At 38.2% G+C, this 13,412-nt stretch overlaps 1 protein-coding gene across 1 annotated transcript in view; it reads right to left on the bottom strand.

The window, feature by feature from the left end:
• The window catches only part of SEMA3C (semaphorin 3C), a 117,821-nt gene that overhangs the window by 12,955 nt on the left and 91,454 nt on the right, over nt 1–13,412 (bottom strand). The window contains exons 12-14 of the mRNA XM_005430040.3: nt 12,916–13,138; nt 2,456–2,544; nt 280–321 (exon numbers count right to left, since the gene is read on the bottom strand). Coding sequence (XP_005430097.1) covers nt 280–321; nt 2,456–2,544; nt 12,916–13,138 — 354 coding nt within the window. The remainder of the gene's footprint in view (nt 1–279; nt 322–2,455; nt 2,545–12,915; nt 13,139–13,412) is intronic.

The raw sequence follows: 13,412 nt of genomic DNA, 5'->3' as shown, positions 1-13,412 counted from the left end.
TGAATTTCCTCTCCAAATACTTTTTTTTTGATTCCTTAATTATAAATCAAAACAAGAAATCTAACACTTTCAGTTAATTAGAAATGATACATAATGAATAGAAATTGTTTTATCTTAGTGCAAGGGCATGTAAACAGCTCGTGCAAACGTCAGTCAAGTTTCTGTACTCAATATGGAAAACTTTCCTATATTTAGTGTGCTCCACAAGAACTGATATTCTAACATCTAAGTCAATTTGCTTCTCAATAAGCACTAAGCAGGCATTCCACTTTGCCTTACCTTTTTAGATGAAATCTTCATTGATGTTATAGGAGAATTACTCTGAAAGACAGAGTAACAAATCATTGTCAAGAACTCTGTCCCAAAATTAACATTTAAAAGTCACTAAAACCTTAGTCATATCTAAGAAAACTATACATTTTTATATCCTCAAAAGAGAGCACTCACTCCTACTGCTATTTTCAGAACTAAACAAATGACATATAAACAATTAATGTCTCACAAAATATATCGCTGAAACTCAACCACATTATTATTACATGCATCTAAAAGGTTTTTGTACACTTATAATTAACCTGCATCTGCACTATCTCAGAAATAGAAGAGCCATTACTTTAACTTTGTAATAGGAAATGTTTTTTCTTTAATGATGATGATAAGGAAAAATCATAAAATAGCTCATTAATATTTACCACATGATTCAGATAAGAATACAAAGTTCTTTTCTTACAAATTATTTACAGTGCATACAGTTTGGTTACCATGCAGCATGTAAATTCAGATTGTCAATGACCAGATTATTTTAAAATGGCATAAGTGTTCTTGAATGTTTCTTTCCCAGAGACAGTACTGTATACTACTGTGTGTCATCAGAGCAGTCTATTAATGTCTGTGTCCAAATCAAATATTAAAGAGCTGGAAAAGGTTTTCTTACAAATTATTTACAGTGCATACAGTTTGGTTACCATGCAGCATGTAAATTCAGATTGTCAATGACCAGATTATTTTAAAATGGCATAAGTGTTCTTGAATGTTTCTTTCCCAGAGACAGTACTGTATACTACTGTGTGTCATCAGAGCAGTCTATTAATGTCTGTGTCCAAATCAAATATTAAAGAGCTGGAAAAGGAATTGTTACTTTCCTTGCCTTAAGTAATTATGTTCATCCAAACAAGTGATAAAATTGATGGTAATAAAAATGTTCAGCATTTTTTTACGGCTCAGCATTTGCTCAGTCACAAAGGAAAGCTGTAACAGTGGGCTAGGATTAATTGCAGATGACCACAACACAGCAGGGAGGTCAGGACCAGAAAATCTGGCTGTGAGTCATGTGAATTGGCAAAGGTTTGGAGAAGTTTAAAGCTGCTTCATGAACTGTTTGGAGTCTGCAGGTCAAATGCAACGTTGGACCTCATGCCACATTTTCCTTTCCTTGTTTACTCTGGAAGAGGATCTCTGTGCACAGAGGCCCAGAAACGAGGTTTAGGCTGAGATTCCTCTCAGCCCACCTATCTTTGTGCTGTATTAATTTATGTTTCAGTAAATGGAATCTGCAATATCTTAATGAAGAGTGTGTTTTAATTAATATCACTCATATATATCTTTTTTAGCAGGAGATCTTCAACAAAAGCCTAGGAAGACTAGCTATGCCTTTATGAGTGTTCCTTTTCTTAAGGAAACCATTAATGCTGCCTCAATAAAGAAACTTAAATTTTCCTTTTTGTATTCTGTCAATGAAACAGAGAAAAGGCCATGACAAAATCCTTAACTAAGTTTATAGACACATAATACCACTTGCCCTGAGACTACTGTTTAATGAATAGCCCATCCAAATATTTGAGAAGGACTTTTCAACACGAGGGTGAACATTTTCTTTAAGTTATTACAACTGTTACATGCCAGAGTGATTGACAGAGACTATTCCTTTATCTCCCTGTCATTTTTGTGTTTCTTTTCAGCTTATGTTCTTTTAAACTTGTAGCTTTCTTGGCTCCAGAGGCATGTGACTTTGAAGAACAGGAGTTAAGCAAAAACAACACTAATTTGACTTCATTTTGCAACTGAGAACTAGGACAATCTTCAGATAATCAAAGTACAGAAATCTGAAATTCCAACCATACACAGCAACAGCCTCTGTATTGATGCCGATGATGGAAGTCTCCTTCTGGAAGCCATTAGAACATGACCTCCTAAAAAACTGATTATCAAAATCCTTCTAGCCAGTATATCAACATAAAAAATAGGCAACTGAAATATAGGAGAAGAAAAGGCCTTCAGCTAGCTCTAACCTTCATAACAGTCAACATTTTGTAATCTTTATGTGGTTATCAAACTGACAGCATGCACATTTACTTGATCTTTTACCAAATCACAGTTGCCCTTGCCAAAGTCTGTTAGAACAAAGTGTTTGTGTGAACATACACACTGGAAAAACAAAAGAAGGAGAAAGCCAAACCTGAAAAACCTCCATCTCTTCCAAAATGAGTTCTCCACTTGCAGAGAAGTTGGTGGGTAGAACAACAACTTTTTGTACCGTTCCTTGATCTGCAATAGGTGAGAACAAGTGAGACCATGTAACACAGAGAGGCAGAAATAAAAAAAAATATAATTTTTTTTCATTAATTATAAAAGGAAACCATCGAAGCAAGCACTATGACACAGAGAAAGGTAAGAAATGTTCAGTAATTTCTACAGTTTGGAGTCAGTAAGAATGATGAGATGATTTCTTATACAGGAATACTATCACAGTATTATTCTCATATATGAACATAAGCCATGATAAGGTTGAAAATATCACCATTACAGTCACCATTCTATACAAAGAGATAATCAAAATCAGTATATTCTGCTGCTGTACAGACACACAGAGGCAGACTTTATCCTAATGATCTTAAAGTAAAACACAATTTAAACAGGTAAAAGGGAGCTACTGCAGGATGTGATATATTCATATCTGATAATAAAATGCTAGGATAACTGATGCCATGAAAGGTAAACTTTCCAAAGAATAACTCTATCTAGACGTAAACACACTAAGATTAAAGCATTTTTAAATGAAATTAAACCAATAATCAAGTACATTATCTATTGGTAGGAGTTAATATTTTGCTCTGTAAGATAAAAAGAAAAAGCAAGGTGAAGATATTTTAGCTATTGTATCATGGTTTCCCTCTCAAAATACAGCTCCAAGCCTCACAAATCCACTCAGAACAAAGGAGTAAGCAGAAATATGTGGCAATGACAGTGTTTTTGCAGGGTAGATGTGATGAGTGAGAACAAAGGGGAATTTGTGACTAGTTTTCCAAATTTCTTTTATGGAAAGAATATGTGTGATGAAGGGGTCCATCTGTGAAGGCTCTTACAGGCTGACACAGCCACTGAAGTATTTCTGATGTGGCAGAAAAGGCAGACTGTGGAATAATCATAAGAATGGGCATTTTAACTTGGAAAAAGCACAAAGAATTCCTCTCACCTGAAAGACCTAGAAACTAGACTGAGTAGAATAAATCTATCTGCTCAATACTGAATCTGAGGAATGAGAACACATGGTACAGGTTCTGTTCAGCCTTCAAAAGTTTTAAGAGCAATGTAGAATTGTGCAGTTTATAGAACATTAGCACAGCACAAAACAGGCAAGTATCTACATTTATTCGGAAATTTTAGTTTCCTCTTTGGCAAATTATAATGAAGACAATGTAAACTGAAAAAGTTCAATTTTATTTTTGCTTTAAGCTCAGTGACTAAATTCTATAGCTAGAGCTGCAGGGTAAGATGATTACTGTAAGTAATTTACATCTCCTTATTTCACTCAAGGAAGCCAGACACCACCACCACCACCACCACCACCACTACTACTACTACTACTTGTTGTTGTTGCTGCTATTATTATTACTACAAAAAAAAAAGGTTTAAAGCCAGAATATTGATATTTAATAACTTGCCCACACACAGAGAACATTGCAGTATTTTGTCTTTAAAAAAAAAAGAAGGAAAAGAAAAACTGAAAGCTGACAAGACTTAAAAATGTGGAGCTATCAAGGGTACATGCTCAGGGCATGTTAGGCATGAATTTTTCATGAGAATTTTCCACAGAGACATTTATTCTCATTACACAATGGCATGATAAAACAGTTCCTTCTGAAGAAACTTCACTGAAACCAAATCTTGTGATAGCACAGCTGTGGTCTAGCCTGGGTGCCAGTATTAGCTAAGCTATGAGAACCTGAGAGAGATTTACTAACTGCCAGGACCCACAGAAGTGTTAAACTGCTGCAGATGCCTCCCTCAGAGGAAAGGAGAAAGGCGTGTGTGTATTTCTTCTCCTACTTAAGGGAATAACCCACTCACACAGCTATATGGCTTCAGTCCAGTCTACCTCTGCTTCTTTGCATTCTTTTATCAATTCTCTCTCTCTAACTTATACTCTACTTGATAAAATAATCAGAAGTGCAGGAAGGAATGGCAGCTATTTGTGGTGTTTTTTTGAAGCTGCCTGCAAAGTGTCAAGTACCTGTGACCCTGACATACAGGGCACTAAGCATGTTGACAGTGACCTTACCTGCAAAGGAATGTAAGGCTGCTGAGCCACTGAAGAACCGGTTTATGTCAATGATCCATTAGCACATGCCACACATTTAAAATTCCTACATTGTCTTGAGTCCTTCAAACATTGCCCCAAACTGAAATCAGAACTTGAAGGGAGATTTTATCCTGGGCATGGGCACAGAAAATACCGATAATGCCTGACGCCAAGTCCCTGCATCCTAATAACCTCTCCTATTTGTAGAGCAGGCTCCTATCTGCCTTTTTGTCACACCCTAGAAGAACACACAGAGTGAAGGACTGTTTACCTTCCTATTCATTCCATTTGACTCGGGATTTTATCATTTGCTTTGACTCAGTATTGTACCCTGATGGACAAATCCTTGTAGAAGGTAATGTTCCATTGTTTTGAAGGAGACTTAACACAGCATTTAAAATAAATATTCAAGTAGGCAATAGAAAGCTATTAATTAAATAACATTTCTTAAAGCAACGGATTCTCTTAGTCTGTACATATATATCTCTCTCTATACACCTATATATAAACACTTCCAAAAATACACAGCTTATAGGCTATAGTTCTCCCATTGCTTCTAAAATAGTCTTGCTACTGTAGTCCAGCCTTTTCCTTAATAATTGAAAAGCAAATATTTGTCCCCAAACCTGAATTTTTATTTCTTTCTCAGCAGCACTCCAGTCTCCACTATAAACACAAACTTGTATCTGACAAATCCAGTCACTTACATGCGTTCACATAGAAAGCTTATGGTATATTTGAGTTTTGTCAAAAATCATGTTTGATTATTTCTGCTAATAGCAAAAAAGTGAGCTAAATTCCCTGAGTCAGAGGAAAGGATGAAGCACTGTGCACTGCAGGACATCTATGCAAAGCAGTGCCTGAGGTGTTTCTGAGTGTATTTCACAATAGATGATATTTTATGCTGTAAATCAGGCATAAGAGATCATCAAACAAGTGCAGGTGAAATTTTTTCAAGTTTGGTCATTGTATGAAATTAGAAGGTAATGCTCTAAAATTCATAAAATTGAACAACATGGTTTCCTTTGCCATTTACATGTTCCTTCCAGAAATCCAATTGAAAACAGTTCTCTATTGCTATGATTTTAGACAGTCATGAAAAAGCTACTATGTGTTCAGAATATCAATCTGCCGCTAGAAATGAAGAGCTGATTTTTGCTCACCACTTTCTTCACTGGGAGCTGTTTGCAGCCTTGCATCAGCTCAGCAGTCTGTGAGTCAAGGGGAGATGGACAAACAGAAGGGAATCTCCCTCAAGCTGACAGCAAGAGGACAAGAGTGACTTAAAATGCTTTTCCATTTAAACCTGCTTCACAAATGCAGGTGTCCCAGCTTGACATTAAAGACAATGGTACTGAGATCACATTCCCTCTGAGAGGACTGAGAAACTGGGAACGGCAAGGGAGGAAAGTGCAGGCTAAAAAAAAAAAGGTGTAGAATGTATTCAGAGTGGGAAATAAATGAAGAAGGAAGGCATTCCCATAAATGGAATGAAAGCATAAGAGGGAAATCATCATCATCATAATTATAATACTATTTATTGAAATGCAAGGTATGATTCTGGACTGGTATTAATCATCTAAGCTTCATCAATACCAGTTAGACTGTGCCTGATTACATTAATTCCTGGTCTGTCTGACCATGGGCAATGGAAAAAGCAAAGCTTAATGAAAATACATGAAAAATACAGAGGTTTTTGGCTGAATCAGAAGGTCTGAGTATAAAACTCATTCTCTGAATTTGACTAGTTTGTATTTCCCCAGTTCTAAGTGAACACTGCAGCTGTCGGTAATGTGAGCCTCAAAGAGAGCTGGGACCCATTTACCCCTGGGCCACATCACAGGGACAAACTGAACTACAAATAAAACTCCCAAATTTTCCACATCATAAAAAAATGACTGCAATAGGCACCACCTACTACTCTGATATGAGTTTTGAGAGGCTTCCCTCAATAATCCCAACCCCTGATGTGTATGACACTGCTGGAGACCCTCTAAAAACTTTTTCTCCATGTTTTGCCTGTCAGCCTAATGGCAGCTAATTATTTCTGGTCTCTTATCTGAGTTGAACCTGATGTATACAAATAACCTTACAGAGAAAAAAGAAAGCAAAAAGTTCATAGAATGTTTGAAATCAGTCTGAGAAAACCTTGAGGCTCAGCAGAGCACCTGAGAGGGTGGCAGGTTAGCAGTCAGGGCTGACAGCCACGTTCCCATGCTGTGTCTGCTCTCACTCAGAGCTCCCACCATGGCCACTAATCTCTCTGTGCTCAGTTCACTCATCTGTCAAATGGGGGCAATTTTTTTCCAGCTCATAATATCTCTGTGAAACTTCATAAAATTCAAGCTGCATCAAAGAACTAAAGGACAGATACAAATGCTCACACTCAAGAGTGAAGCTTTTGGAGTTTAGCTCCAGTTCAGTCATTCTTTTGGGACACAGTGTGAGCTTGCTTGAATAAAACCTGAACAAGGGAAATGAATCAGGTAGAGGCATGCCCTCTTAACTTACATATCACCTTAAAAGTCTGTGAAAAAGCTTTGGATGAACAGGTCAACAAGAGGTTATGAATTACTCAGGCACTATGACCAAGAGGAAGAAGGAAATTGTGTCTGACGTCTGTTGTGCCACTGTTGTGTAACATCACCTCCCCAAGCTCACAGTTACAAAGCTGCAGCCAGGAAAACCATGGGAAGCAAGCTTGCTCTTTTGGCCAGATTATCTCTTGATTAGAATCTGTAGATCATTTGGCTATGGCATTACTGGAGGCTACTGTTGTCAGCAAGTGTTAGTTTTCCAAAAAGACAGCCATCATACAACACCATGAAAATGAGTATTACAAACTTATGCTCTGGAAACACTTAATGCATCTAGACTTTGAAAACAAATGTTTCATCAGAGAAGAAAAGATAATGAGAAACATCGATCAGCCTCATGCCACATCAGATGCATGTGGCTGACATTAATCATCTCAACAGGCCACATTGAAGTCTGTAGTGTCTTTTTATGACAATAACTTAGATCTCTTTCCAGAAAAACATATCATATCTTGATATCAAGAAGCTGAAAAAAATCTCATTGGTGTCCATAGCTGTTTAATGTACCCAAGTTTGACCCAGACATTTAAATATTTTTGTAACACCAGAAGCAATAAAAAAACCCCATGAATAATCTTTTGGTTGTGCAATCTGTGCGTACTTTGACCAAAGTAAGCAGTAGGTGGCATGCTTAATAAATGAATATTAATCTCACAAATATGTTCTCATGGTGTTTTACTGCTGTCTTAAAACTCAGATAGAAAACAATCTACCAAAGGATGAACACAAAATACTGAAAGCTCAGGTTCTTTAGATATAACTGCAATAAGTAAACAAATTACATTACAACTCTAGGGTGAATCAAAAAAACTCAGGACTGAGTCCTGCCCCATCACAGAAATGGAATAATTGAAACAGAACTCTAATCCCAAATTCTTGAATTGAATATGTTATTTGTCATTGAATAGGGAAAAAAATACCATAAAAATTACTCTAGTCAAATATGCAAATGAGTGATTATATTCTTTCCAAGTAAATTATCTCTTGGGTTTCTGTTTGGGAAGACAAGGTAGGTAGACAACACTCTTCTCTTGCAGCACTGCTCTCTACCAGTCCAGACTTGCTCCTTACTCCAAGTCAGCTCACGCCAGCCAGGGGTGAAGAGATCCCTTAGGGGAGACCAAACAAATCTAGCAAGCTTTGGGCAGTGCTTTGTGAGTCTTCATGTTTAAAAGCAGAGCAAAAATGGGAGATTGTAATCGTTTGAAAAGCATGGAATGCCACATGAACAGTGTCTGCTCCTGGGATTTATTTTGTTTGCTGTGCAGGTAAGCAAGGGATAAAAAACAGTGCATTAACTCTGGGTATGGAGCAGCCCCTGTGAGCACAGCACTTCTGTCTGGGGGAGCAAAGGGAACATTACATTTAGTTCACACCAAGGTGAAAAAATTACAGAGCTGCCGATGCCCTCCTGTGCCATGGCTACATGATGAAAACCACTGGGGTTGTCGGAGCTCTGTACTTCTGTTATTCTTCACTTGCATTCAGGAACTGATTTATTACTAAGGCTATAGAGGAGGAAGCTAAACATTTTGTGTGCTTTGCATCTGGCAAGACATAAAACACTCTGATTTCAAGCATGAGACAGGTCACTGACAGTGACAGACATGGCTGGAAACATCTCAGTTCAGCAGCAGTAACTCATCATTTGAACCAAGTGTAATTGTCACCAGGTGCCAAGTCCCATTGTCTCCGGCTGTGGGGCTCCAGGCTCCCAAAGAAATTATCACATGAAATTTTCCTATACAATGTGGTTTTTGCATTTGCTGGGATGAACTGACACCAAAGCAAATCCCCTCTGCATTCCTTTTGACACTTAATATCTCTATCAAATCCTCCTGAGTCTCACAGAAAGCAGAGAATAAAGAAAACAAGTTTCTCCTCTCAGTGGCTGAAACTTGATCACTTTTATTTTAAAGGGCTGGGAAATGCAGTAACTTGCATTGCAACGATTTCTTTGGAGGAAGACCTTGGAAGGTATTAATGTCCTGTGCCCTGCTCAGGAAGAATAATGCCTGCCCTCCATCTCACTAGAAAGGAGAAAATGATCCTTGCCTCCAGTGTAATGAAGAAGATAAAGCAATGAATATAAAGTATCAAAAGCTGCACTTTCTGTATCTGATCCATGATGGGTCCTGTACTGTTACACAGAGGAGATTAACATAAGAACAACGTGAGTTATGTTTAGTTTTTAACAGCTCACGTGTGTGTATGAGGCCACATTGATCACCTAAAACCAGTCAGATGGTCATCAAAGGATAAAATGAAATTACCTATGTTTACCTCTTGCAGAGTTATTAAAATGCTTACTACCAAATTGTGATTTCAAGGACATTTCAGCTTTTCAGTAGTTTTCCAGCTTTAACTATCACTGCTACATTAGCAATTTATATGGTCTGGGAACTTATGTCTCAATCTTTTCCACTAGGTTTTAGTAGAATTTGCCTCCAAATAACATTAGGTGCTTACAGAGCATTTTAAAATAATGGCACCACAATACATTGGAAAAAATGAAATAAAATGTTAATTTGAAAGATCTGCACTAGCCTACCAATTTATTACTTTGACTAAATATAGTGATTTGTCAAGGAAGAAAACTAACAGTAAAGTAAAACTTCTCTTTTATCAAGTTTTCTTGTGCAGTTGTGTAACAAGAGCAGGATGCTCTCTATCAACACTTCTGATATTTCTATAGTAGAAGAAGACTTCTGCAGGAAAGGAAAAAAAAATCCCAACAGCTCACTAAGTCAAAGATTGTATCTGCATTAATGAAACTAAGGAGAAAATGTGGGTTTATGTTAGTGGTGGGGAGAGGGAAAGGAGAGGAAGAACCCACCTTGTAGAAAACCCTGTCCTAATTAGGTTAATTTAATATTTTCCAACAACTGCAGATAGGAGAGAGTCAAGAATACAAGAATACCTTAAAACCCATTTATCAATTTCCAGTCAAGAAAACAAAAATACCCAGATCAAAAACTTACTAAATTCTCTGAATAATTAATTGCCCTGACTATGCCTTATCATATACTAAGCATTCTCTCTACATCAGATGGAGACTTGGTAAAGGTTTGGGGAAAAAATATGGAATCATAGAATTCTTTAGGTTGGGAAAGACCTGAAGGAACACCATTTGGGACCAGCTACCAGCTGGATGTAACTCCATTCTCCTCCACTCTCTGGGCCCAGCTGTCCAGCCAGTTTTATCCCAGTGAACAGTGCTCCCATCCAGGCCATGGTCAGCTGGTTTCTCCAGGAGAATGCTGTGGGAAGTGGTGTCAAAGGCTTTGCTAAAGTCCAGGCAGACAACACCCAGAGCCTTTCCCTCACCCCCTGTGTGGGTCACTCGGTCATACAAGGAGCTGAGGCTGGTCAGGCAGGACCTGCCTTTCACAAACCCATGCTGGCTGGGTCTGACCCCCTGGTAGTCCTGCACACACCATGTGATGGCACTCAAGATGTTCTGCTCCATAAGCTTCCCAGGAGGTCAGCATGACAGGTCTGTAGTTCCCCACATCCTCCTTGTGGCCCTCCTTGCGGATGGGCATCACATAACTTCCTCCCCAGTTAGGCAGGACTGCTGCTAAATGATGGAAAGTGGCTTGGAGAGCACTCTGCCAGCTCCCTTAGCATCCTTGGGGGGATCCCATCCAGCCCCAAGGACTTGTGTGTGTCTAAGGGGTGTAGCAGGTCACTGACCAGTCCTCCTTGGATTATGGAAGCTTCACTCTGCTTCTTATTCCTGCCTCAAGGGATGGGAGCCTGCAGAACTGGTCTTGCTGCTAAAGACTGAGGCAAAGAAGGCATTAAGTACTTCAGCCTTTTCACTGTTTCCAGTAAAGGATGGAAATTCTCCTTAACTTTTTGCTGCTAATGTATTTATAGAAACATTTTTATTGCCTTTTACAGCCGTAACCAGATTGAGTTCTTGCTGGGCTTTAGCCTTTCTCATTTTCTCCATCCATAACCAAACATGAATTAAGTGGTTTTGTTTTCCTTTCACTGAACTGCAGAAACCTGTAGCCTGTAAAAGACATCTGGTGCAGTCCCACACTCAAAGCAAATCCTATTAGAGCAGGCTGCTCAATGCTGTGTTTGTTGGATTTTGAACCTTTTGAGTCTCTGAAGATGGAGAATTCATAATCTCTCTGGATCCTTTTTCCACTGTTTGATCATGGTGATTGGCAAAAAACTTTTCCCTTTATATCTACTAGCATTGCTTCACATTGCAACTTGTGTGAAATCCCTCACCTTGGCACTGAGCACCTTGAGAAGAGTCCTCATCTGTTTTTTTCCCACTAGGTAGTTGTACCCACCCATTTGATAGCTGTCAACAGCATTAAGGTCTCTCCTTAGCTTTCCCTGAATAAACCCATTTTCTTATATTTTTCTCATGCATCATATCATACAATGCCTCAACTGATCTTGCTCCATTAGGTCAATGTTTTCTTTGTACTGGTGAGCCCTCAGCTGGGCACAGTATTTAAAACAGGAGCCAAATACAGGAAAAAAATCCTTTCCATCAACCTGTTTGCTGGATACACTTCTGCACACAGAGCACAGTGGGCAGTTGGCCTCCTTTGGCACATAGGCACCCTGCTGATTTTGATAGTTGAAGAGGTTTTCTTAAGTAGAGTGAAGAGAGTTACTTTTAATCCTCTCCCTGTAGAAGCCTGAAATTCTTAAGAGATTTTTTAACACCCGCTTCCTAAATCTAATATAATATGGTTATTCCCAGCCCCATGTGAGTTTGTTGGCAGACACAGTCATTCTACCAGTAGAAAACAATCAAGGCCCCAATAATATGTGAACCATAAAAGCATTGCAAGCCATCTCTGTAATCATTTTCTGATGTTCAGACATATATTTGTTCTCCTAGAGCTCCTTTCCTTTGTTCTACTTGAAAGTAAAAAAAGTAAAAAAGATTAGCCTTTGTGCCTATTGACCTCCAATGCCCTGCTAAACCAGTGGGAGTTTCAGATGTGAGTGAGTCCTAGGGTCTAGTCAGAGTACCACTCTACTTGTCTGCTTCAATCTAAAGGGTGTGATTCATATCAGAATATTTTAAAAGATCTAAATTTATCAGTACAAGAACCACTTAACCTGTTCCCTGCAGACTTCAGACACGTAACACCAGATTCAAATTTGATGTAAGTAAAAGCAAAATATAGGTTATATTAGACAGAAATTATTTTAGAATATTTGGATCAAGTTCTCTGTGTCCACTACTGCTAGGACTCCAACCATTTGTTTCTTTTTCTCTGCTAAGTACTTCCATATTACTACTGTTTTCTGGAGGAGTTGTTTCTGCCTTTGCAACAACTTGATCAGATTGTGCTTTTTTTCAGAAGTAGGTTACACAGCATATATTAAATGATGATGAGAGTATAAAAAACGATAAAGCTAGATTTTGGTATTTTTCTTGTATTACAGATTATCAAAATCTAATGTTGAATCATATTGCAGACAACCACACTCAAGAGAGATCCAATAAAATATATACCAATGTTGTTTTTTGTCTCAAAATTAAGATCAATATATTGTACCTCTTGCACATAATGATGTCTATAGTAAAAAGAAAAATACACAGAAAGTAAAGAGAACATAATTCATGGATTTCTATAACATTTCTGTCTATTGCAAACATTTAAACAAATATTTCTGAAAGCTATAAATTGTAAAAATCAGAGTTGATTGCAGCACTGCAACAGAGGAAAATGAATGCTGCCAAATTTGTCTTACCTGTTCCAAGAAACAAGACGTGGTATCTCCCATCAGCAGCATTCACTCGATCCACAGCAATCTTTGTGTACTTGTAGTCAGCTCCTATCCTGATGATTAATGGCCTCTTGTGTATGGGGTAAATGGGATTAAACATCAAAGGGTGGTTCCTAATGAAGGTCACAACATCGTCTGGAAACTCTTTGGTTGTCCGCACATTGGGTGTGAAGGCTCCTCCCGGGCACTGTAAGAAACAGGCACAGTAATGATGAACAGTACTTATCATCTTTCAGAGAGTTTTCATCTCCAGATCATTTACAAATATGGACAGATAGCTCACAAAGGAAATTCCCAAAAAAAGCACTTCAGACTTGGGCCAAAACGTACTATATTCCAGTAAAGGGAATGAAGTGTTGAATAGCTACACTTTGAACTCTCATCACTTCTGACAAAACAAACCAAACTGTATTTTCACACTTTCAAAATCCAGCTTGATGACAAAGATCTGCACTGCTGAA

This window comes from Geospiza fortis, unplaced genomic scaffold, assembly GCF_000277835.1.
Source record: "Geospiza fortis unplaced genomic scaffold, GeoFor_1.0 scaffold857, whole genome shotgun sequence".
NCBI classification, from domain to species: Eukaryota; Metazoa; Chordata; class Aves; order Passeriformes; family Thraupidae; genus Geospiza; species Geospiza fortis.
The sequence above is the reverse complement of the archived record's forward strand: the minus strand, read 5'-3'. Positions and strand labels throughout refer to the sequence as shown.